The sequence below is a fragment of the Acinonyx jubatus genome, chromosome B4, assembly GCF_027475565.1.
Source record: "Acinonyx jubatus isolate Ajub_Pintada_27869175 chromosome B4, VMU_Ajub_asm_v1.0, whole genome shotgun sequence".
Lineage (NCBI taxonomy): Eukaryota > Metazoa > Chordata > Mammalia > Carnivora > Felidae > Acinonyx > Acinonyx jubatus.
Window position 1 is genome coordinate 16,773,699 of NC_069387.1, and position 26,903 is coordinate 16,800,601.

The 26,903-nt window shown below is 40.6% G+C and overlaps 1 protein-coding gene across 10 annotated transcripts in view; it reads left to right on the plus strand.

Moving 5' to 3' along the window:
• CACNB2 (calcium voltage-gated channel auxiliary subunit beta 2) overlaps positions 1-26,903 on the plus strand; it is a 385,541-nt gene that overhangs the window by 215,900 nt on the left and 142,738 nt on the right. The window contains exon 1 of one of the 10 annotated variants that reach the window (XM_027073556.2): positions 3,312-4,876. The exons of 8 other annotated variants lie outside the window; for them this stretch is intronic. In XM_027073556.2, coding sequence (XP_026929357.1) covers positions 4,844-4,876 — 33 coding nt within the window. In that variant the 5' untranslated portion in view covers positions 3,312-4,843. Of the gene's footprint in view, positions 1-3,311; positions 4,877-21,459; positions 22,153-26,903 lie in introns of those variants that run through there. One more of the 10 variants, XM_053225364.1, reaches the window with a different exon arrangement.

Consider the following 26,903-nt stretch of genomic DNA (forward strand, 5'->3'; position numbering starts at 1 on the left):
AACCGTGAGTCGAAACCAAGAGTCGGATGCTCGACCGACTGAGCCACCCAGCACCCCAACAAGTGATGTTCTTCTTAAACTGGCATGTTTATTAGCCACAGCCCTTGAATTTGAAATATTATTCTTTGAATTGTTCTCATGTTAAGGTTGACTTTTATGCTTTCTACTGTGGTGAATGATACTGAAGACTCCTGGGTTGTAAATTTGAGTCTCCAGTGCAGACTGCAGATTGGTCTGCCTTCAACATAAGCCATAAATACAGGACCATGGTCTTATACTGGGGGTCACACAGCAGTGCAGAAGCATGGCATGGTCCCGTGATTTCTTTGATATCAGTTATTCAAACAACCTCAGAAATAGGTGGTATTTTTTTTTTCTGTATTGTGTAGAGAAGGGAACCGAGGCTCAGAGTATTTGGTTTTGTAAACTAAGCTTTGCTGTGTGCTTGTAATTACTCATTTATCCCTCATGGCAGTCATGGAAAATAGGATGGTATTTCCATTCTACAGATAAGGACACTGAGGTGCAGAACTTTAAGTGACAGCTTTGATATGGAACTAAGTTATTGCAGTGAGAAAGCAAGACTCCAGAAAGTAGACTCCAGAGCTTGCCCCCCAGAAACTACTCGGTGCCTGCTTAGGGACCTGCGGAATACACAGCTGACAGGTCGCAGAGCAAAGTTGTCCGATTTCATGTTCGTGCCCTCTTTACCATCCTCTGCTGCAAACCCCGGGAACTTTCTAACTATAGGTAGAAGGCATCATGAATGCCTTCCTCATCATCAAAGCCAAGAACTCTCCATGGTCCTAATGCCTTCCGACCTTTTTTCAGCTTTTTTCCTCCCTCTTTCACACATCCTGTGTTTTCTTGCCTCCTTCTCTGAGCTCAGCATCTCATTCTTGGCTGACTTTGTTCCCCCCACCCCCCAGCATCTGGTAAATTTGAATGTTCCCTGGGGTTTTTTTCTGAAACTTTCTATGATTTTTATCTACTGTGAGAACCCTGCTCTGCAAGTTCTCATCTCCTCCCTGGATTCAGCCATCACCTTTACATAGCCATCCTTAGATAGATCTTAGAAGAAACAATCCAGGCAGAAAAGTACATCTGTTATGTGTTTCTCCAGGGCTGCCAGACCACTGTTATCCTGCTTAAGGTGAAATTTGTAACTGTGCTTCTAACTTCTGTACTATTACAACTACACATTTACCCACCGTCCGTGTGTTTGGCAGCTAATCATCAGTGTATCTCTTGGCGGTTCACCTATTGCTTTGAGCCTCATTTGCATGTTGTTTCTGTACACATCCAGGTATCCTGTTCTTTCTAGCCATCTTTTTTTTTTGGTTACCTTGTTTTAATGTTTATTTTTGAGAGAAAGAGAGAGAGAGAGAGAGAGGCAGACAGAGAATCCCAAGCAGGCTCTGCACTGTCAGCACGGAGCCCCATGTGGGGCCCGAACTCACAAACCATGGGATCATGACCTGAGCCGAAATCAAGAGTCAGATGGTTAACCGACTGTGCCACTCAGGTGGCCCACCATCTTTTTGCCTTTTAAGGACTTCTTAAACATGCTTTTTAGAAAACATTTTCAGCTTAATTTATATTTCAAAAAAGTGGTTCTCAAATTAGCACTGTGGATACTTTTGTTTTAGTTATAACTCCTTAAGAAATGTTTACCTAATTAAAAAAAGAGAGAGAGAGATGTTTACCTAAAGACCTTTTCTTCCAAATGTTTTGTTAGTAGTACAGACTTGTAAAATTCATAGAAATTTTACCAGTTTTATCTACTTATTTTTCTACATTGTGTGATTACTATTTCCTCCTTGTTTTGTTTTTTACTAAGAGATTATATGAGTATTGTAGTCATTTGAGAAGTTTAACACAAAAGTAGTCTCAGGTGAATTGATTTAAATTTCTTGTTTTAAAAAATTGAGATATAATTAATGTATAACCAGGGCACCTGGGCCGCTCAGTCTGTTAAGGGCCTGACTTCGGCTCAGGCCGTGATCTCATGGTTCGTGGGTTCAAGCCTTGTGTCAGACTCCGTGCTGACAGCTGGAGCCTGAGGCCTGCTTCAGATTCTGTGTCTTGCTCTCTCTCTTCCCCTCTCCCATTTATTCTGTCTCTCTCTCTCTCTCTCTCGAAAATAAATAAACATTAAAAAAATTTTTAAATCAACATATTATATTAGTATCAGGTGTACAACTTAATTATCAGTATAGATTACAAACTGATCACAATAAGTCTAGTTAACATCAGTCATCACACATGGTTACAGTTTTTTTCTTGTAATGAGAAATTTTAAAATCTACTCTTCTTAAAAAAAATTTTTAATGGTTATTTATTTTTGAGAGAGAGAGAGAGAGAGAGAGAGAGAGGTGGAGTGTGAGCAGGGGAGAGGCAGAGAGAGAGGGAGACACAGAATCTGAAGCAGGATCCAGGCTCCTAGCTGTCAGCACAGAGCCCAATGTGGGGCTTGAACTCTTGCTAGTTACTAGTCATAGTCTTGCTAGTTATTTACTGACAACTTTTCTGCCTCACGTTTTTAATGATTGTGTGTGCTCTGAAGGTGAGGTATGAGCCTATGAGTTCCTCATTTTCCTTCCTCTCCTGGTCCAGTAATTTACTAATCATATAGTGTTTAATAGCATCCTTTCAGTGTTTAAATGTTTTTGATGGTAGGACTAGACAGCATGATATATTTGAGAAAAGCAAGCATTTGAGCTAGAGGGTCTGACTTCACATCCTTGCCACCTAAAATCTCTGAATATCAATTTGTTTTTTTGTAAAATAGTAAGGATAGTAATACCAATCAAATTGGTTTGGTTTAAGAACAAATAAGTAATTTACAGGAAGTACATTCTATGTCACACGCTACTATAAAAATGTTAATATGGCAGTATTTTTGTGAATGCCTTTTAAAAGAATGTGGCCTTCAATGCAGTTCAGTCTTTTGATCTGTCTACCTTTCTCTTTTTTTTCAACATCTTCAACCACTTCTTTCTTGCCCTACCTGTTCTCATGCTGGCACCCAGTGTGAGGTACCTGTGGCTTTCTCCCAGGTGTCGCTACCTAATTTGCTCTCCTTGTTTTCTATCTCCTTCTTCTTTTCTGATTTCCCTCTTTGTATCAAAGCCCCATTTCCCATGCAGTATTTCTTTCTTCATTATTCTTTAGCCTTCTTTCTTCTTAGTGTGTATAATAGGGTTCAACACTGACAGGAGATTAAAGAATTCTCACAAAATCAGGAGTCCGTACAAATTCTGTGTGTGTGTGTGTGTGTGTGTGTGTGTGTGTGTGCGTGCGCGCGCGCGCGCGCGCGCGCGCGCGTTTTATGGTAGTGCTTTAGGCAAGTGCTGTCTTATTCATACGCAGTGTCGGAAAGTTGGAGGTAGAGGAGAGGTTGAAATTCATCTAATCCAGTCGACTTGGTTTAAGGATGAAAAGCGCGTATGCAGAGGAGTTAGTGACTGGCCCTGGATCTCAAGATTAATTACTGATTGAGTTGATAATTAAGACTGTTTCCGGAGTTCAGCCCACTCTTGTTTCTCTGTGCTTTTGCTACCACTGTATTGTGTGTCCCGTCCTAGAGTTTAGCTAAGGACATTATCTGGGGGTTAGTTTGTTCCCAGCAGGCAATCTAGCTGATTGGCTTTGGGTAAGTTATTTAACCTCTCTGGCCTTGAGATTCTCATCAGAATCTGAGAGGACCAAGTCTTCAAGGCATCTTTATAATTCTCAATCTTCCTTCATGTAACAAACTCTCTGATGACCAATTGTCTACAAGTGTGAGGTGAGCTGGATTCATGGTTTGACTTTGTGTTTTTTTTTTTTCCCAAATGCCACTCAAGGTGGAGCTTTTCCTACATTACTGTACTGCATTTTGATCTGTACAACCAATTAAGCTTGTCCAGTATTTGGTTAAAATTATTTCTAATTAAAACATCACAGCTTCCTTGGCAGAGATCCTGTCCTTGTATGACAAGGATGTTTGGCAAGATTTTTGTTATCATTTTTTAAAAGGCTGTGGGAAAATTGAAGCGTTTTGTTGAAATATTTTCTTTGGATCATAATGTTGAGACAGAACAATGTGACATTCTTTTATACACCACCTGAAAGTTAACAAAAGAGGCACAGAAAGAAATGTGTGCCGGTATCTTGTTGAAATGACAACGTCAGAAGAGGTTAGCTAATTTGACTTCTGGGTGATTCAAAATCCAGTAAATTACTACGTCTTAGCTTTATGCAAACTAACACTCAAATTCCCTTCAAATTGCTAGAAAATTCTTTCTACTTATTTAAATAAATGGACATTAATCCTGAGTAGTATGTTTATTCCCTGTCGGCTTGGGTTCCTATGACGTTTGCTAGCCCCTCCATTGAAAACTAGGTGTCTAGGCGGAGGTCATGTGACATGGTAGGTCCCTTGCCAGAGAAGTGAATGATTGTGTGCGCTCTGAAGGCGAGGTATGAGCCCATGAGTTCCTCATTTTCCTTCCTCTCCTAGTCCAGTAATTTACTACTCACAGTGTTTAATAGCATCCTTTTCTTGGGTCTGTTTGCTTTAAGTAATCAATGAAACTGTTTACATCAAAAACTGGTTTTGTTTGGTTGTGGAATTTTCACTCAGTTTGCCAGACCATCATTTCCTGAAGTGCTTGCAAATAGTCATTTTTTGTCTGTCGGTGCCTGAGAGCCTATTTTAAGAGCATTGCCAAGCGTGGGAAACTAATAGCACTATCTTCCAGCTGTGGAAACAGTATCACTGTGATAATGCACTTCAGCTTCCTGTAAAAGGACCTCTTGATGGCTATGCTGAGAATCTAGTTCGAGGTATAGAAGCAGTATGTGCGATGATGGCAGTGAGCATTCAGAAGTGGTAAGAAACTCCTTCTAATGTCATTGACGTCTGGCATTTTTAATCAGCTTTTTAAATCATTTTCAGAGTTTGATTTTAAACTTGCCTCTCAAGCGCCTGGCATCACTAACAGAAATGGAAAACAAATAGCTCGTGTCTAAAGGACGAGCCCAAATGTTGAAATACTGCAGAACAAAGTTTGAAATCAAACATGTTTTGTATTATTTGCTATAGCTGAGATGATTTTTGTACTTGAACTTGGATTTGAAATGGTTATCAGGATCTTATGATGTCTATTGAAAAGGTGTTTTAAAAAGTCCTTGTAAGTGTAATGACAGGCAATTAAGATTCCTTAACAAAAACATTTTTAATTTACCAGTGAAATCATCTGTTAAATATAATTGAAAGTAATTGAATTGAAAAGCTTTATGTTATAAAATCTCTTCAGATCCTTTATTTGTAAATAGTAAACTGTTAGGAAAACCTCAGTCTTTCCTTAAACATTAAATGCATTCCTTGTATATTAAAAAATATTTAAACTAAGAGTATATATATATATAATTAGAGTATCACATTGTTCTCAATCCATAAATATGTAAAAAAATCACATGAATCTGTACATTATGCAAAATGAACAGCTAATGTTTTTTTTATATTTCAAGAGTTACAGACATGGTTTTCAAAGTGTCAAAAGGCATTTTAAACCATATGTTTCTTTGAAGTACTGTATTATTTGATTCCTTAATACATTCTGATTCCTTAATAGCCTGATGAATTGAGGTGATAATTTGATATGACTTTAGAAAGATCTATTCTCAGTAAATAATACCACAGTTTAACCAATAAGAAATAAACCTGTATTAAATAGTGGATTTCAGTTTTCTGGTCATATTCCACTCAAAACCAAATTCCCTTTTTAGGTGTGTGTAGGAATCATAGGATGAGATGATTTCACTTCTTGTTATGTAGCCAGAAGGAAAGAAATTTCCCAAAAAGCAACTGAGATTTCTACTTTAAACATAGCAAGTTGAAATCACACAATTGTCTATTTAATTTGAGTTCTTTATTTCAACCATTGGCATAAGATCACAATGATAGATACAATTCCAAAATGAGAGCTAAAGGTTTTGTTATGAATTTCAAAACGGTCTTCTCTAATATGGTCATTGTTTTGTAACACCTTTTATTTTATTTTATTTTATTTTATTTATTTATTTTTTTTTTTAGTTAAAAAAATTTTTTTTAACGTTTATTTATTTTTGAGACAGAGACAGAGCATGAATGGGGGAGGGCCAGAGAGAGAGGGAGACACAGAATCCGAAACAGGCTCCAGGCTCTGAGCTGTCAGCACAGAGCCCGACACGGGGCTCGAACTCACGGACCGCAAGATCATGACCTGAGCCGAAGTCGTACGCTTAACCGACTGAGCCACCCAGACACCCCAAGACCTTCTTTTGTCTCTTGATCTTTGCTCTCAGGTGACTGTCAAGATGAGCAAAAACTTTTTTAAAGAGTAGGACATGACTCTATTCAGATGTTCATAAGAATTTAAAGTGGTTGCAAAATTATAAATTTTCAGAATAAGACACTTTAAACTCCTACTAAACAGAAATGTGTCCAGTGTTTAAACCCTACTGTCCCTTGTTACTGTCTACACTGCATGCGGTTCGTACAGGATTTTCAAACTCTTTGAGAGTTGTGCTCAAGCCTAAGCTGTCACAGACAAGAAATCTTTGGAGGAATGAAGTTAACATTTTAAGAAAGTATTGCTGAAAATGAGTTCCAGGTTTTTGTTACTTTTTTAATAAAGAGTATAAATGAATACAGAAAATATATTCCTTAGAATTCACCCTAATGAGTATTTTAGGAATACAAACATTCATTAATTAGCCCTCATGTGTTTAAAATACACACCTGTTGGATATGGTTATGCACAGAAGCTGGTTTTTTCATGAATAATTTGTATCATTTTTGCATAATTTTAAGGAACCATATGTTCTATAATGAAGAAAAAATATTTAAAGTATGCAATCATGTTAAACAGTTACAGCATGAGTCACTATATATATATATACATATATATATGTATATATATATATATAATTTTTTTTAAAGTGCTGCCTGTAGGTGACAATAGGAGCTAAAAGGATTTGAAGTGAGCTATCAATGTAAAATCACTGTAAATTTATTAACTTAGGCAATTTTGGTTATTGAGACCAGCTTTGGAAACTTTCTTGTGTTTAGGTATTAAAATGCCTTTTAAAAATCTGAAAACCAGATTGAAACATGAATTGAATACTTAGATTTGTGTTTGTTTTGTACGAAGAGGTCTGCATCACTGTGTAAGAAAATGACTTTGGTGGCTCGTCTAGGTTTTATAACGTGCCAGGACTGGTTCATTTTATGGATGTCATAAAGAACAGTTACGTGCACTTAAAAAAATAAATTATTTTCCATGTCATTTAGCTCTAAAGTCCTTTTTCTGTTTTTCTCCCTGTGAGTCAAATATTCCATTTGTATCACTAATGTTTTTTGTAGTTTTGTTGCTTTATTGAATATTTGAAATGTCCTTTCAAATATAGCGTAGGTAATACTCGTCCAAATTAGATATTTCTAATGCATCATACCCAAATTTTAATTTTTGTGGGAATGTAACAATCATCATTGATGTGGTCTTAGTTTTGTTTTTTTTTAAGGTTATTTATTTTGTGGGAGAGAAAGAGATCACATGAGCACAGGAGGGAGGGGCAGAGAGAGAGAGAGAGAGAGAGAGGGAGAGGGAGAGTCCCAAGCAGGCTCCTCACTGTCAGCAGAGCCTGATGCAAGGACCCGATCTCATGAACTGTGAGATCCTGACCTGAGATGAAATCAAGAGTTGGATGCTTAACCAATTGAGCCTCCCATGTGCCCTAATGTGGTCTTATTTTTAATAAGAAACATGTATCAATAAGAAACACATAAAAACATGCTACAGTTGAGAGGACCGAACTTTAGAAGGTGTTTCCTTGTTGTGTCTTGTTAAGGGTGTGGCACAAGTAGCGGAAGTCATAAGAAGGGAGAAGGTATGTGTCTTTTCCGTTTAGAAATTAATAAGCGAACTCACCGAGAAATGGGCCACCACCTCCCCATTCTTAGAAGTATCTATCCTGCTTTTGGCATGCTCTAGCCAGCCGGTACTGTTCTTTAGAACTTTTTCTGATGATTGAAATACGCTGTATCTATGCCATCCAATATGGTAGCCACTAGCCACGTGTGGCTATTACGCACCTGCAGTGTGGCAATGGAAGAGTGTCTGCTAAGAATTTGTAATTCAATGTAAATAATCCTACGGTAGCTTCTGCTGGACTTCTTTCGATCCAAAGTGTGCTCCACAGACCACCTCGGAGCCTGTTCGGAATGTCAGAATCTCAGGCCCCTCTTCAGACCTCCTGAAACAGAATCCACATGTTAGCAGCCTCTCCGGGTGGATCATGTGTTCACTGCCATTTAGCAGAGCTGGTCTGTAAGGCATTCCTAAACGAACTAGATGGCTAGAGGGGACAAGTATTCCAATTCCCAAGGGCCTATATATTTTCTTTATTTTGGAGAAGTTAATTATTGAGATTCAAAAAGAGGTAAGGAGCATACGCTTTGAGGTTAGACCAGGCGTAGAAACAGCTTTGCCCTGTGTTGGCTGTGAGCGATCTTGGGCATGCTGTCCTACGTAAGGCTTGGTTCCCCTCTGTAAGGGACAGATGCTCATGATACGGTACCTGCCTCAGTGTTGTGAAGACGAACTGACATAATGTAGGCAAAGTGTTTACACACACAGTAAACCCTCAAGAGGACTGGTTTAACTTACACTGTTGTTAACTCGTATTACATAAAGTTGTGCCTTTCAAATGAGACAGGCAGACTAAACTTAGCAGACTGTGTCTTTCTTCTAAATCTACATTGGCTTGGAAAAAGTCTCCAACGATGGTTGCTTATCTTAAAGAAAAGAGGGTCTGAGTCCATTGGTTTGATTTTTGACACATGTTACAGATTCAGGATCAAAGCGTGAAGCAACGACCCGGCCTCTTTAAACCATGCAAGAGTCCTTCAATTGCAGATCTGAGAGCATAGCAACTGCTTCCCCTTCCTCCCTTAGAGTTTATAGAGTCCCCAGGTGCTGTAAAACGTCTCGAAAATTCTGCCTCTCTCTAATTCTCACAGTTGGGGCCACGGCAAAGTGGAGCTCTGCCCTCCTGGTTGCAAGATGTGAACGGACGGGTTTGGTCGGCCTTCTTTGGAGTGCAGCCAGAATTTCCTTTTCAGCAAATTCTGTTTTAAAAAGAATGAACCTAGGGTGAGCTCAAACTATTAGTCACAAGTTTTCATCTTTATTAATGGTGCTTCATCAGGAAGCTAATCCAAGTGGGGGTGGGAGCCGTCTCTTAGTTAAAAATAAAAGCACATACTTACTTAAAATTCCCATCATTCTTTTGCCACTAAAAAAGTAGTCCATGCTTACAGAATATAAATTTTGAAGTGCTTTTTAAAATTTAGCCATTTTCCCACTGTTGGTTTATTTAGGTTGTTTTACACACACATAAGTGTGTGCACACATACACACACATACATCATATATATATGTGTGTATATATATATACACACACACATATGGGTGTATGTGTGTGTATATATATATATATATATATATATATATATACATATATATGTGTGTGTGCATATAGATATATATAGTCTCTGTCCTCCTCCATATATGTATATATATGTGTATATATATATGTATGTATATATATTTCAGCTTGGGGTTCTCCCTCTCTCTTTCTCTTTTTCTGCCCCTCCCTCGTGTGCTTGTGTGGGCTCTCTCTCTCTCTCTCTTTCTCTCCCCAAAAATAAGTAAATAAACTTAAAAAAATAAAAATAAAACCACATCAATGGCAATTCTTACATCCCCACAAAAATTAAAATTTGGATATGATGCACTAGAAATATCAAATTTGGGGGTGTCTGGGTGGCTCAGTCACTTAAGCATCTGAGTTCGGCTCAGGTCATGATCTCTCAGTTCATGAGTTTGAGCCCCGTGTCGGGCTCTGTGCTGACAACTCGGATCCTAGAGCCTGCTTCGGATTCTGTGTCTCCCTCTCTCTCTGCTCCTCCCCCACTCATGCTCTCTTTATCAAAGATAAATAAACATTAAAAAAAATTTTTTAAGAAATATCAAATTTGGACTACTATATATATATATATATATATATATATGTATATGATGTGTGTGTGTATGTATATATGTGTGTGTATCATATTTCTTTGCATCTTTATTTCCTTCACATAGATTGTGGAAAAGAGAATTCAGTATACTGATATACTTTTGAAAGAGTAATATGCCTTTCCAAATTGCTTTTCACAAAAGTTGTATTAATTCACATATCCACCAGCAGTGTTTGAGTTCATTTTGCTGTAATATTGACTGTCACTTTAAAAATGATTAATTTGATGTGGTGGAATATTATTCAGCCATAAAAAAGGAAGTCCTGCCACCTGCAACAACACGGATGGACCTTGAGGACATTCTGCTAAAGTGAAATAAGTCAGAGAAAGACAAATACTCTGTAAGCTCACTTATATGTAGGAGGTGGGCAAAACGGGTACAGTTGGTCTAAAGGTACCAACTTCCAATTACAAGATAAATAAGTCCTGGGGTATAGTGTGATGACTGTAGTTAACAATACTATATTGTATATTTGAAAGTTTCTAAGGGAGTGGGTCTTTTTTTTAAATTTTTTTTAATGTTTACTTATTTTTGAGACAGAGAGAGACAGAGAATGAACGGGGGAGGGACAGAGAGAGAGAGGGAGACACAGAATCAGAAGCAGGCTCCCGGCTCTGAGCCGTCAGCACAGAGCCCGACGCAGGGCTCGAACTCACGGACCGTGAGAGCATGACCTGAGCCGAAGTCGGACGCTTCACCGACTGAGCCACCCAGGCGTCCCGAGAGTAGATCTTGAGAGTTCTCATCATAAGAAAAAAACCCGATAACTATGTGTGTTGATGGGTGTTAAGTAGATTTATTGTGGCGATCGTTTGATTATGCAATGTATATACATGTATCAAACCAGTATTTATACGCCTAAAACTAATATAATGTTATATGTCAATCATCTCAATTTAAAAATAAATAAAAATAAATAAAACCTAAAGTAGAAAGTTTTTAAATAATTTGATAGGCAAAAGTATCTCATTTTTAACTTAAGTACCTAAAGATTTTTTATTATGGTGAGGTTAAGTGTTTTTTCATATTTCTTAGCCATGGTTGTTTCTTCCTTACGTATGCGTCCTTGGGTGAATTACTTAACTCTGTACCTTGTTTTTTGTTTTAATCTCAAGTCACTTTGTAAGGTCACTGTGAAGACCAAATTAGATAATATTTTTCACGTACTTGCCACAGTATGTGTTGTATAGATGTTCATCGGTCCTTGGTGAAAGTCTGATTTATGGCTTTTGTCCACTTTCTGTTGCCGTTGAGTTCCCAGGATTTAGAGCCTTATGGGGCACTGACCTTTCTCACTTCTTTGCATGAAGTGGGAGAGGATGAAAGTTTCTGATGAGCCTGGTGACCGTTATTTCTGAGGAGGCCAGGAGCGGAGTGATGGAAGTCTCCTCACTATGAAAGTTGAATCCTCTCCGTATATTCACAGTCTAATGTTATTATCCCCGTTTTATAAATAAAAAAACAAAGGCTCTGAAAGTTGTAGTGGCTTGTCCAGCGTATGACGGACCTCTCGTCCCCTGCTCCCTCCATGCCACTGGGGACTGTGGTCCCTCAGCCCTTTGAACTGTACTTGAGGTTTACATCTTGCTACCTAAGGCAATCCTGTATGCTTGTCGATGTCAACTGTGGAGCCACTTGACCTGAGTTCAGACCCTGGCTGTCACCTACTAGCTGTGTGACGTTGCCAGCACAGTCACTTCATCTGTAAAATGAGAGTGGTAGTAGGACTTACCTTTTGAATTGTCGTGAGGGATAAGGTCGTTGATTTATGTGTAAATCACCTAGGTCAGTAGTTTTGTACACGACAGGTGTTATATACCAGCCACTGAGATCATAATCCCCAGCGTCGGGGACGTGTGTGGCCAAAGGCCTCTCCGACATTTTTTTTTTGAGAGAGGGAGAGTGAGAGAGCGTGAACACACATGAATGCGTGCCCGCGCACGTGAGAGGGAGGGGGCGGAGAGAATCCGAAGCAGGCTGCGTGCCCATAGCAGAGCCTGATGTTTTTTTTTTATTTATAAAACGGGGATAATAACATCAGACTGTGAATATACGGAGAGGATTCAACTTTCATAGTGAGGAGACTTCCATCATTCCCCTCCTGGCATCCTCAGAAATCAAACTCACAAACTGTGAGATCATGACCTGAGCCAAAATCCAGGGTCAGATGCTTCACTGACTGAGCTGCCCAGGCGCCCCCTACTGACATTTTCAGCGTCTTGCCTGCACACCATCGACTGTGCACCATTCTTGGAATGGAACTGCTCACCCCATGTCACAGTGAACCAAAAAGAAATTTTTGTTTGGTGAGAATTTTACCGATTCGGATTTAGTTTTGTGCAGCCGGCAGATCAGAAATCCAGAGTCCCTTGTGCTGCCCACTTGTTGTAATTCCTGAGTGGGGGAGGTCACCAGGAAGGCCACCCTCACTGTCATTTGTACTTTTTTTTTTTTTTTTTTGGAAGACACCGAATGCCCTCACAAGCCGAACATCAGCTCAGTAGCATGGCTCCTGTCCACACAATGTGTGCATCTCTCCCTGGAGAACTTCGCTGTTGGTAGCACAGGGAGCACAGGAAGTTCCCCAGGTTTGGGGGAAAACCATCAGAGAGAGAGAGAACAGAACTTGGCTGTGAAGCAAAATCATTGCCGAAAAGGCAATCGCATTTCCCTACTGACTGGCCAGCTTCACCTCAGGCTGCACCGTGAGAAGATCGTAAGGAACCTTCTTTGTGAAGGTTCTCATGGTCTCGGATGGAGGCAGATGCAAGGCCTTCACCCCTCATTCATCTATTCATTCAGCAGACATTTATTGAATCCTGACTATGCTTCCTCCTGCCCTAAGGCCAGGTTGAGGTGTATCTCATTCTACTTTTGTATCTTAATTCCGATTTCTGTTTCTCCCAAACAAGGCTGGACAGCCTAACTCAAGGGCAGCAACCCGCTGTGCAAGTCTGACGAGGTGGGAGAGGATGAGAACAGCTGTTATTCGGGGGATATTTATGTGAGTCACTGGATCAAGTGATTTATACATTGGAATGATTCAGAACACTTCTTTTTTTTACCACCCACTCTTTACAGATGAGGAAACTGAGATTTAGGGAGGGTTTTTTTTTAATGTTTATTTATTTATTTTGAGAGAGAGAGGGCACGAGCAGGGGAAGGGCAGAGAGAGAGGGAGAATCCCAAGCATGCTCGGTGCTGTCATCGCACAGCCTGGTGCGGGGCTCGATCCCAGGAACCATGAGATCAAGACCTGCGCCAAAACCAGGAGTCAGCCATGTAACCAACTGAGCCACCCGGGCACCTCAAGATTGAGGGGGTTTTAAAAATGTGCTCAATTCAAGCCCCTCATCAGGCTCTGTGCTGACAGCTCTGGATTCTGTGTCTCCCTGTCTCTCTGCCCCTCCCCTGCTCCCACTCTGTCTCTGTCTCTCTGTCTCTCTCTCTCTCTCAAAAATAAATAAACATAATAAATATTTTAAAAATGCACTTAGCTAATAAGAGACAGACCCAGAATTTCAGCTTCGGTTAAGCTGACTACAGAATCCAAACCCTTCATTGTTCTGTGCTGCTTCTCTTGTGAGGTCAACCTTGTGGTTTCTCCATTTGCTTTCTTGAGCGTTGGGGTTAACCTGTATGTTCCTTCAGATTTTTCAGTACATTTTTTTTTGTTTTGTCTTGATTTAATGACTAAGGTGTTAGAGTTGTTAACCCAATGGGTATGTGATTTGCTTTGGAGAAGGTATCCAGTAGATGTCTCTGGAAGTCCATGTGTCATTGGGACGCACTTGTGTTGCTTCTGTGTCCAAGATGATGCTGATGGGCAGCCTTGAGAAGATCACATTTCCACACTAAAGGTGGGATGTAGAGATAAAGAACAAAGTGTGAGAGGAAGACTTGAAGACTTAGGTAGAGAATAGCAGTGAAGGTGAGAATAAATTAGCTTCCTCCATTTGCACCTTCATTTGCATTTTAGCACCTGCAGTGATATAGAGAAAAATAATTAGAGGTGTACCAGGATGAGATAGTGACTAAGGAGAGAAAGAATGCCAGAGGACAACGCAGCTCTAGAAATTTACGACATACAGTGATGTTTGGCCGAGGTTGGAAGGGTTGCTGAGGTCACCAGACGAAGCAGGGCACTAGATGAGTGAAATTAAGTGTTCCCTCGAGTTTCCAGGAAGGTAGAGAGGGCTTAGGGGAAGGTCAGTGGCTGGAGAGGTGCCAGGTAGATTTGGCAGGACGGGAAATAGAATTACAAGAACACCTTGAGGGGTCAATCCTCAATTAATAAGAAAGGGAGTGTCTCCTCGGGTTTATAGTAAAGATGAACAGGTGTCATTAGAGATAAAGCAGAGGCGATATAAAAACTAGTAAAAAAAAGTACATGAGCTGCTGAGTAATTTTTTGACATCCTTGGTTACCAAGGTGGGTTTTCTTTGTAAAGTGCTTGGCATCCCAAATGGTTTGCTTATTAGCCTTTTGTATCCTGTGCAAAACAGAATAGCAAAGTCGTGCCAAATGGCATTTTCCCCGACACTCGTGCACTGGTCATGTGCTCAGCCAGTATTAACTTATAGCTCACAGCTGTGTGCACCAGCTCCTTCCCATTTTCCAGATAAACTCAGCCTTTGTGATGTTTTATAACTTGTCCAAGGTCACCCAGTTAAAAAGTGTCACGTTTAGTATTTGCTACACTGCCCGCCAAAGAAAGGGTCCTATTTTGGTGAAAGCAGAAGGCAGTGGTAAGACGTAGCCCTAGGAAAGATCCTTGTTTTCTCTGGTGTTGGAGATTGGAAGTGAGTGTGAACTGAGTGCTTTGACGTGTCCTGTGCTCTATTATTTTGTCCTGTGATTTCAGTCCCCCTAGGCTGTATCAATGCCATAAGGAGGAAGGTACCTGTATCTTTATTAAGATAAAGTTCATCTCAATGTGCTAATGGGGATGAAGTCTGTTGTTAAATTAATCATTTTGCAAATGGTAGTGTCATTTTGCAAATGGCAAGTGGTAGTGTTTACTGTTTGGATTGAGCTTTCTTTCGGGGCCATTTATGGGAACTATGGCAGGCAATGTAAACTGGCAAAAGCAGCTTTTAATTGATGAAGACCTGTAACTTATTTTCCTTAACTAATCTAATTCCTTGAAACTGAGAAATGGAAGGCAGTATTCATCACAAAATACTGCTAGCAAGCAAGTGAAAATTCACTTCTCCCTGACCCTTTATAGGAACATACAGGGGCCCGTGCTCTGGGCAATGAACTTGGAGTTTATAGGCCTGAGCACGATTATCAGTAGATGTGAAGGCCGGACAGTAAATGCCGAACAAGTGATGTCGTATATGTGTATGTTTGAAGGATGGTTTAATTTCTCTGGTTTGTTGATCCATTGAAAACCACCCCGGCCTCAAAATGCCGTGGACACAGATTTGGAGGAGAAAAATACTTTGTCATCAGTTAAGGTAGTCACGAGATTAAAAACCAACTGAAGTTTATGCCAGCTTAAGTATAAATAATTTTATACTAAGATACCAGCTTAAGTATAAATAATTTTGGTTGGGGAACTCCTCAGAAGGGGAGGAAATATATTGGGCCCCATACATAACCTCCAAAATGAAACCCTTCAATTACTTTGTAAAAAAGAGGAATTGGAGTAAGGAATAATGAGACTAGGTAGGTATCGATATTATGCGAACTATATAATTTTAAGCCTGGCATACCATGTAGTGGAGAAGTTGGCAAGCTTTTTCTGTAAGGGTCAGACAGTAAATATTTTTGGCTTCGAGGCCATACATTCTCTGTCACCCTCACTGAATTCTGTTGTACCACAAAAGGAGCCATTGGTTCATGAGACACAGAAAGAGGCAACAGGCTGACTTTGGCCCCAGAGTTGTGGTTGGCTGGTCCCTGGTATCATCTGTGGGGTTTGAGCCCTGAAGGTCTTTTTATATATATGGCAAAAGTGAAATGCTTTCTACACAAGCCTAGTAGCAAATCTGAGAATGCATTCTAGGTGCCCCTGTGTAGAAACACTATTTTATTTGAGGTTTTTGAAAATTATGCTTGGCCAACTCAAACATTAACCTCTGCTCTTTAATTCAGACGTTATATTCACATTTCTTGCCGGACCTGGGAACTGACTGAAAAGAATTATTATGAAAGACACAGGGCCCTTGAACCCTTTCTTGTGGCTGTTTTGAAGGGTCATTGTCTTTTTGCTAATTAGGAACCAGGAACATTATGTTTCAGCTGCTTATGGAAGGTATTATCCTTAGAGAAATGGTCTGGGCAAGAGTTTGTATGGGGGTGCCGGGAACAGAGAGGAGAAAGAAAACCTGGGAGAGCCAAATTACAGGCACCAGCAACAGAGAAAACCCAGCCAGTAATTAGAGTAAATTTCTGAATACAAATCCTCAAAATGCGTCACTTTTCACATTTGAATCCCAATGTATTATACTCAACAAAACGAGTACTTGGTGATATGTCAACATTTTAATTCTGAATGAGTGTTAATTGGGTATTTTAGTGCTGAAATTATTTGTTACCTAAAACACTGACACAACCTGAAGTTCCCTGATTTTTATAATTATATAGCACAGACAGAATTTCCTTCTCTAGATTTGATTGCTTTTACAAAATGTATTTAAGGCACACACTTTAGATCAATTAATAATTCAGAACTGTAATTATTAGACTCCATGGTGACTTGGTATAGTAACTCCTCCTGAATCAGCCCGTTCACAATTCGGGGCTGGTTGGAATTGTGAACTTCAGCCAAAAAAAAAAAAAAAAAAAAAGGAAAATATGTCCTCTCGATACAACGTACATGGTGACTGTAGATACCACTGCCAGCTGGTATATTTGGAAGTTGTTAAGAAAGGAAATCCTGACAGTTCTCATCTCAAGGAAAGAAAAAAAAAATTTTTTTTTTATAATCTGTATGAGATGATGGACATCGACCAAACTGTGGGGGAATCATTCCATAATATATGTAAGTAAAGTCATTATGCTGTTATATCTCAGTAAAACTGGGGGAAAAAATTCCTCCCTGACCTCCCTTTACTTGTCACTTCCCTAGAGCAAATGTGTTGAGTGGCTGCCTGACCCAGTACCATGCTAGGGGCTTGGACCCGGTAGGGAACAGTGTAGCCAGCGACCCTTGCTTTCCTGGACCTATTTGTTATAATACATGTGCATGCCAAATATAATTTCTTGCTCTCTCTCTCTTTTGGATGCCTTCTCTGATTTCTCTAGCAGAAATCATGTGGGTCTAAAAAAATATTTTTATTGGGGTAGAATATACATAACAATATTTAGCACTTGACCTGTTTTTAAGTGTGCAACTGCATTTTAAGTGTGGCATTCAGTGCAAGTTTTAAATACGAATTCCCCATCTCCTCTCCCCACCCTGGCCCCTGGCATCCACCATTCTTTCCGTTTCTGTGGATGTGATTACTCAGCTGAATGATAAGAGTATTTGTCCTCTTAGGATTGGCTTATTTCACTCAACATAATGTGTTAAAGGTTCATAAGAAACTGTGTTTCTAAAAGAAATGTTTGATTTTCTTAAATTAAAATTTTTAATTTCAATTCAGTCAGGTGAAAGGGTTTTTTTTTTTTTAATCTCAAGAAGAGCAGTGTTCCTAATTCCTTTGAAAAAATGTATTTTTTTAATGTTGACTGACTCACCAAGCAATATTTTCGTTTTGGTTTTGCCTTAGAAAGAAAAGATTTGATTTGTTGTAAACCCTTGTGTATTACAGTCTACTAGGAGAACGGAAGTGCCCTCCTTGCATGGAATTAAGGAAGTATTCTGAGGATGGTCCTGTTTTAAAAGACTTTCTAATTCAGTGGCTCAGTCAGTTAAGCATCCGACTTCAGCTCAGGGCATGATCTCACGGTCCGTGAGTTCAATCCCGGAGTCAGGCTCCGTGCCCACAGCTGGGAGCCTGGAGTCTGCTTCAAATTCTGTGCCTTCCTCTCTCTCTCTCTGCCCCTCCCCTGCTTACACTCTTTCTCTCTCTCTCTCAAATACAAATAAATGTTTAAAAAAATGTAAAATACTTTCTAATTTCTTTTTTTTTTTTTTGAGCGAGAGAGAGAGAGAGACAGAGAGAGAGAGAGACAGAGAGAGAGAGAGACAGAGAGAGAGATTGAGAATCTTAAGCAGGCTCCACACCCAGAGTACAGCCCCCATGGAACTCCATCTCAAAACCATGAGATCATGACCTGTGCCAAAATTAAGTCACATGCTCAACTGACTGAGCCAGCTGGGTGCCCCTAAAATACTTTCCAAAGTAAATCAGACAAATATTAATTAGGACAATTCATTTTTGCAGGTTATTTATTTTTATTTTTTTTTAACATTTATTTATTTTTGAGACAGAGAGAGAGCATGAACAGGGGAGGGTCAGAGGAAGAGGGAGACACAGAATCTGAACCAGGCTCCAGGCTCTGAGCTGTCAACACAGAGCCTGACGTGGGGCTCGAACCCACAGACCACCAGATCATGACCTGAGCCGAAGCCGGATGCTTAACCGACTGAGCCACCCAGGCGCCCCAGCAGGTTATTTTTAGAGAAAGATGTAACAGAATTTTCTTTGTTTGGAAAAGAAAATGTGAGTAGGAAAACAAACACATACTATCCCCACTGGGGGATCCTACTTTTTAGAAAATGTGTGGGTTTTTCTGCCTGCAATCCCAATTTTATGTTAATTAGCACACTGCCCCCTGCGTAAGGAAAACTGTTTGCGGTGCCTTCCCTTTCCTGGTAGGCTGCCTTGCTTGTAACCACCCCTAGGAGCCACTCGGAAGAATGCAGGCAGCAGAGGTGTTTTCTGAAAGTGGAAGGAAGTGAGCTCAACGGAGTTGTTAATTCTTACTCTCCAGTGCCAGCTGGGGAAATTATACTCCTGGCTGCTATCCCTTGGTTCTGCTGTCAGTAATAACAGGTAGGAGCCCCCACCTCCCCTACCTAATAGAAGGTTCATTTTCCTGTGATTTAATTGCCTACAGAGGTTGGAATTGTGGAGGGCTAAAATTGTATTTGCGAGCACTGCATTCATGAAATACTTGGCTCACACGCACAGAAATAGGCCCTGAAAAATAATTGCTTCCTAACGATGTGCACGCATGATGTGGTTCCCCCAGAGCTCTGAAATCCTGCCACAGTCAGATAGGGTCCACCCGCCAGGCATGTCTCTGGACTGTATGTGGAAATATTCTTTTACTTCGTTCTTCATGGAAATCACAAAAGAATAACTTGAAAAGGGTTGGGCACTCGTTATGCAGTGAGGCTTTCGTGTATTTTTGCCGTATCATTCTAATTTCTTTCTTTTTTTTTTAATTTTTTGGATGTTTATTTTTGAGAGAGAGACAGACAGAGCACAAGTCAGGAAAGGGCAGAGAGAGACGGAGACACAGAATCTGAGGCAGGCTCTAGGCTCCGAGCTGTCATCACAGAGCCCAACACGGGGCTTGAACTCACGAACCCCCAAATCATGACCTGAGCCAAAGTCGGACACTTCACTGACTGAGCCACCCAGGTGCCCCTCATATCATCCTAATTTCAACAAAATTATGTGTAATTATAAGTGATATACATTGGGAGTCTGATATGATTTGCTTCTTTCAACTTACTGAAGAAGACTAAAACTGTTGGGTGTAGAAAAAAAAAAGAGAGAGAAACGAAAAGAAAAAGACCATGCCCTTCACCTCTTGTAGTCTTGTCCAGATTTTGCCAGGCTCTTCAGGAGGGTTGTCTCTTCTGCTCAGCTTTGCGAATGCTTATCATCCCAGGAACTGATTTTCTCTCTGTTTACCACGGCTTTCTCTTTCTCTGTACCGAAACGCCTTGTTGACTTTGCTGGGGGTCTTTCTCGGGTGTTCCTCAGACGATGGGATGGTACAGGTTCTGTTCTATTCATGACTGGATGCCACATTGGTAGGAAATAGAAATGTTATACTACGTGCTGAACAATCCATGGGACACTCAGTAAGGCTACTGAAGTTGTTTTTGTATTTAACACCAAATATTACCCCAACTTTGATATGATAGACCTTTACTTTAAAAAAATTTTTTTAATGTTTCTTTTTTTTAACATTTTTTTTACATTTATCTATTTTTGATAGGCAGAGAGAGACAGAGCACAAGTGGGGGAGGGGCAGAGAGAGAGGGAGACACAGAATCTGAAGCAGGCTCCAGGCTCTGAGCTGTCAGCACAGAGCCCGACACGAGGCTCGAACTCACAAACCATGAGATCATGCCTGAGCTGAAGTCGGACGCTTAACCGACTGAGCTACCCAGGCACCCCTATGTTTATTTATTTTTGAAGGAGAGAGAGAGACAGAGTGTGAGCTGGGAAGGGGCAGAGAGAGAGGGAGACACAGAATCTGAAGCGGGCTCCAGGCTCTGAGCTGTCAGCACAGAACCTGAGGCGGGGCTCGAACTCACGAGCCATGAGATCATGACACCCCATGATAGACCTATACTTTATTCACTTACCCAAAATATGTACTGGGCAACTACTGTGCACCAGGGTCGGTACCAGGCAATCAGCTCAGAGTAGGAGATCCAGATATTAAAATAAAGCCCCTCACATGGTGGTAAACCCACTTCTTCCGGGTCAGAGGGCAAGAGGACCAAAGGAGGCCCAAATAGTGCATGCCTTTATGATTGCGAACCAGTTTGAATTTACAACTGTCTTTGAAATGCCGCATGGAGATCTGGCAGCGGAGAGAGCTGACATAGAAACCTCACGTCCCCCTGGGTCTGTCAAGGTCCATGAGGGGCTTTTGCATGTGAGTAGAAGCCCAGCCTACACATTCAGGCCCCTGCTCATCCCTGCCAACCTCCCTCATCATACAGCTGCCCCTAGCCACAGCTGGGTCTAGGAGTGTGCACGCGGGCAGGGAAGTGTATCTTGAGAAGTGTGAACTTGGAAAGAAGCCCAGGCAGACCTAACAGGCCCGTGGCCATTTGGTCAGCAAATTCCGGGCGCTCCAGTTCCCAGACTCTCTAAAACTACCCTGTATAATATGGTAGCCCTTGCCATGTAGGGCTATTAGGATGTCAACTCATCAAAATTAAGTGAAAATTTAAAATTCGTTGCACTAGCTATATTTCAACCCACTGTTGTCTAGAGGCTATCGTGTGTGTATATATATATAGTATATGTGTTGCTGCAGGACAAATACAGATTTTCCGGCAGAAAGTTCTAGTTTGGAGGAAAAGACAGGGGCTGGGAGTGTACAGGCACCACTTTCCCAAATCTAAGAGTTGCGCTGTGTTTGCAGAGCGTGGGGACGGGGCTGGGGCGGGGAGGGGGCTGGGAGTGGCTCAGCCAACGAAAAGTAAACAGTGACTAAATAAGTCTTTGCATCATGTGAGAGACTCTCCGAAGAAGAAGATAAGCCGGGTGATGTGATGGGAACTGTAGCCAGAGAGGAAGAAGAGCTTCAAGCAGTGGGAAAGACAGAAGTAGAAGTTCAAAAGCCAAGAGAGTTTCCTTTGTCCAAAAAAAAAAAAAAAAAGTCAAAAAGGCGATGTTTATGGCTGGCAGGTAGCGAAGGAAGAGAAAAGTAGTGCGAGATGTGTCTGGAGATGTAGGCAAAGGCCAAAGTGTATCAGCGAGACATGGGATTTATTTTTTAAGTGACATGGGGGGCAATGGGAATGTTCTGTAAGGGAGAATGTTGTGAGCTAGCGCGTTTGAAGAAGTTTCCTTTGGCTCCCTGCGTGGAAGGGCTGGGGGCGGGGCAGAGGCAGAAAGACCAATCAGAGCTGTAGTCGGAGCCCACACAGGGCGTGGGCGATAACTAGGCTTGGGGTGATGCGGTAGAAAGAGGTGGACGATGAGATTTTCATAGAGCGGAACAACAGAGCAGATCCGTTTGCAGCCAGCACACATTTATTGAGTGCCTGCTGTGTACGAGGCCCTGTGCTAGGTACTGGGGACTCAATGGTGAATGAAAGTGACACCGACTCCTGCCTTCATGGAACTTAGGTATTCGTGCAGAGAGTAGAACCATGAATACACATGTAAGTACAGCAGAAAAGGGGGATTAGTGAGTAGCTGATGGCTTGCCTTTTTTTTTTTTTAATTTTTAAGTTTATTTATTTATTTTGAGAGAGACAGAGACAGCATGAGTGTGGGAGGGAGCAAAAGGAGAGGGAGAGAGAGAATCCCAAGCAGGCTCTGAGCTGCCAGCGTAGAACCCCATGTGGGACTTGAACTCATGAAAGTGTGAGATCATGACCTGAACTGAAACCAAGAGTCTGATGCTTAACCGACTGAGCCCCCCCAGGCGCCCCTGGTTTGCCATTTTATTTAAAAAAAATTTTTTTCAACGTTTATTTATTTTTGGGACAGAGAGAGACAGAGCATGAACGGGGGAGGGGCAGAGAGAGAGGGAGACACAGAATCGGAAACAGGCTCCAGGCTCTGAGCCATCAGCCCAGAGCCTGACGCGGGGCTCGAACTCCGGGACCGCGAGATCGTGACCTGGCTGAAGTCGGACGCTTAACCGACTGCGCCACCCAGGAGCCCCAGGTTTGCCATTTTAAATGCTACGGTTGTTACCGGGCACCTGGGTGGCTCGGTCAGTTGGGCATCCGACTTCAGCTTAGGTCATGATCTCACAGTCTGTGAGTTCAAGCCCCACAGCGAGCTCCGTGCTGACAGCTCAGAGCCTGGAGCCTGCTTTGGATTCTGTGTCTCCCTGTCTCTCTGTCCCTCCCCACTCATGCTCTGTGTCTCTTTGTTTCAAAAATAAATAAACATTAAAGTTAAGTGCCACAGTTGTTTTGGTCAGTTTTGTGACCTTTGATGTTGGAGATTTACAAAGACAGTTTGGGAGAAAAGAAGAAAGCAACTCCAGAAATAGAGTTAACAGAGCCAAAGAGGCCCAGGGTTACTAGAGGTCCTGTAGTCCTCCATGGAGTCAGCGCTAAGACACCCCCGACCTCCTGAATACCCTGCAAAATCAGTAAGTTCAGCTTCCTGCCTCTGGGTAGTTTTGTCAATATCAGTGGTCACATTTTTTGTTTTTTTGGTTTTGTTGTTGTTGTTGTTTGTTTTTAAATTTTAATCCCAGGGGGGGTGGGAGGGAGGGGAGGGTGGGTGATGGGTATTGAGGAGGGCACCTGTTGGGATGAGCACTGGGTGTTGTATGGAAACCAATTTGACAATAAATTTCATATTTAAAAAAAAATTAAAAAATAATTTTAAAAATGTAATTCCAGTGTAGTTACCATACAGTGTTATATTAGTTTCAGATATACAATATGTGGTTCAACAATTCTACACATTACTCATTGTTGATCACAAGTGTACTCTCAGTCCCCATCACCTATTGAACCCACCCTCTACCCACCTCCTCTCTCGTAACCATGGTTGTTCTCTATAGTTGGTCTGTTTCTTGGTTTGTCTCTCTTTTTCTTTGTTCGTTTGTTTTCTTTCTTAAAGTTCACATATGAATGAAATCATATGATATTTGTTCTTCTCTAATTTCACTTACCATTATACCCTGTAGATGTAGTCATGTTGTTGCAAACGCCAAGATTTCACTCTTCTTCATCCAACTCCTCTATCAGTGGACCCTCGGATTGCTTACATCATTTGGCTATAGTAAATAATGCTGTGATAAACATAGAGGTGCATATATCTTTTCAAATTAGTGTCTTTGTGTCCTTTGGGCATGATACCCAGTAGTGGAATACCCAGTGCTGGATCATATGGTAATTCTATTTTTAATTTTTTGAGGAACCCCCATACTGTTTTCAAAAGCAGCTGCACCAGTTTGCATTCCCACCAGTGGTGCACAAGGGTTCTTTTTTCTCCACATCCTTGCCAACACCTGTTGTTTCTTGTGTTTTTTTTTTTTATTTTAGCCATTCTGACAGGTGTGAGGGGATATCTCATTGTGGTTTTGATTTGCATTTCCCTCATGATGCGTGATGTTGAGCATCTTTTCACGTGTCTTTCGGCCACCGGTATGTCTTCTTTGGAGTAATGTCTGTTCGTGTCTTCTGCCCATTTTTAATCAGATTATTTGTTTTGTGGGTGTTGAGTTGTATAAATTCTTTATATATATTGGATATTAACCCCTTATCAGATATATCATTTGCAGGTATCTTCTCTCATTCAGTTGGTTGTCTTTTTGTTTTGTTGGTGGTTCCCTTTTCTGTGAAAATGCTTTTTATTTTCATGTAGCACAATAGTTTATTTTTGCTTTTCTTTCCCTTGCCTCAGGAGACATAACTAAAAAATGTTGTTACAGCCAATGTCAGAGAAATTACTGCCTGTGCTCTCCTTTAGGATTTTTATCGTTTCTGGTCTCATATTTTGGTCTTTAATCCATTTTGAGTTTATTTTTGTGTATGGTGTAAGAAAATGATCCAGTTACCTTCTTTTGCAATTATTATGATCATGGCTTTAAAGAAAAATACAATTTCAAGCATTATAAAAGGTTCCACAATGTAAAGCAAGTCCCTCCCACCCCTGCTTGGCCCTGGATCCCTCAGGTTTCCTCCCCAAAGGCCATCACTGTTAGGTGTCCTGGCATAGAGTTCTCAACTGTCAGTTGTCAACAGAACTATATGCAGAGCTTTAAAAAGGACTGATGCCTGGTCCTGCCCCTGAGTTTCTGGTTGAATTTTTTGGGGATATAGCCCAAACATAGATATTTTTTTTAAGTTTTATTTGTTTAAGTAATCTCTACACCCCATGTGGGGCTCTCATGACCCTGAGAGTCACACACTCTTCCTACTGAGCCAGCCAGGCACCCTCGAAGCACAGAGATTTTTAATATCCTCTCAAGATTATTTCATGTGCAGCCATTTAAATGTTCTAGAGGTAGCCTAAAAACCAGCATATGTATTCTCAAAAAAAATATATATATATACATACACACACACACACACAGAGACAATACCAGAATAGTATCTACTGTTTTGTCTCTTGCTTTTTTCTTTTTTTCTGTTTTTTAACTGTAAAATATATCTTGGAAATTGTTCCATGTTAATACATATGGCTATGTATACGCCTTATTAGTTTTAATGTCTCGATAATAGGCCATAATGTAGATGCACCATAATTTATTTAATCAGTCTCCTCCTGGTAGATAGTTACGTTATTTTAAGTCATCTGTAACACAAATAATGCCATAATGAACATTCTTATATATACATCCTTTGCATATATTTGTATATACCTCTAAAATTAATTAGAGGTATTAATTCTAAGAATCAGAATTGGGATTATTGGTCAAAGGGTAAGTGAATTTTCAATTTTGATAAGTGCAACCAGATTTTACCCTTAAGGGGCAAAGATGTGCTCCACACTAATAAGTGCTTTGCTTTTCATCTTTGCCAAGAAAAACTAGCATTTTCTTTGATTTTGCCCCTTTTAACATCATAATGAAAGTTGGGCATTTTCTATATGCTTTCTAAAGAAACCATTTCTCTTTCTGTGAATATCTCCTGTCATTTTTGTCCATTTTTCTCCAATAGCATTGGTCTTTTTCTTACTAATTTCCAAGATCTATTAACATATGAAAGAAATGAACCCTTTGTCATTGGTAAATTTTTTCCCAATGTTATATTGATTTTTATTTATAGTTTTTTATTGTATGTAATAAAATGTATGGTTTTTATGTTTTGAAATTTTAAAATGTGGATTGGTAATTGGTCCAGGTATCGTAAGCTACTTGAGGACAAAGAATGTATCGTATTTCTTCTTGTATCCTCAGTGTCTGGCACATGGTAGTTACTTGCTGAATGAATGGTTGTATATAAACATGATGATGATAAAGGATCGTTCAAGCTGATTGCATGTGTTCATCCCAGAAAAGTTGAGTTAATGGTATTACCATAATGGAATTCCCTTGGTAATTTGAATGCATCAATTTATGCGTGCAGTATTAAGTGCCCAAAGGCATATCCAGATGAGTTCTCTCAAAGGTTTCCTTTTTCTCATTAAGCTCTAGCTCCTTAAATGTGCTAAGAGCATTCTCATCTTCAAATTGGTCCTTCTGCCTTGAAACATTTTCCCTTACCTCTTTGTATAACTTGTTGCCTGTTAACTTCAGACCCAGCCTAAATATGATTTTCCTTTTAGAAGCCCCTCCTTATTCCCCCTGCTACATTTCCTCAAAGCACCCTGTGCTTCTCCTGGATCGTCACTGCCAAAATTGTCATAAAATATGTTTAGGTTATTACCTCTGTAACGTCTGTCTCCTTCATTAGACTGTAAACCCCAGCATTGTCTTCTTCTCAGATTGTACGCTGGCCCTGGGGATACGGAGGTGAAAAACACAGACTTTCTGCCCTCATCATGGGCACGAAAATACAATCATATGTTCTAATGTGTGTGTATATTAGGAAGGGAGAGATAATAATAAATTTAGTTGTACACAATGTTAAATGATTGTTATTTGAATGAAGTGGAAAACCTAGTAGGTGTTATCTTTGGTTTGGAGTGCTCAAGTTTGGTGTGTCTTTGTTTGTTTGTTTATTTTAATAGCTTCCTTTAATATTTTTTTAAGTTTATTTATTTTTGACAGACACAGAGAGAGAGTGCGAGCATGAGCTAGGGAGGGGCAGAGAGAGAGGGAGACACAGAATCCAAAGCAGGCTCCAGGCTCTGAGCCATCAGCACAGAGCCCAACGCGAAGCCTGAACTCACGAGCCGTGAGATCATGACCTGGGCTGAAGTTGGTCGCTTAACCAGCTGAGCCACCCAGGCGCCCCTGGTGTCTGTCTTAACAGTAGAAGCATCTGGCGTATAACGC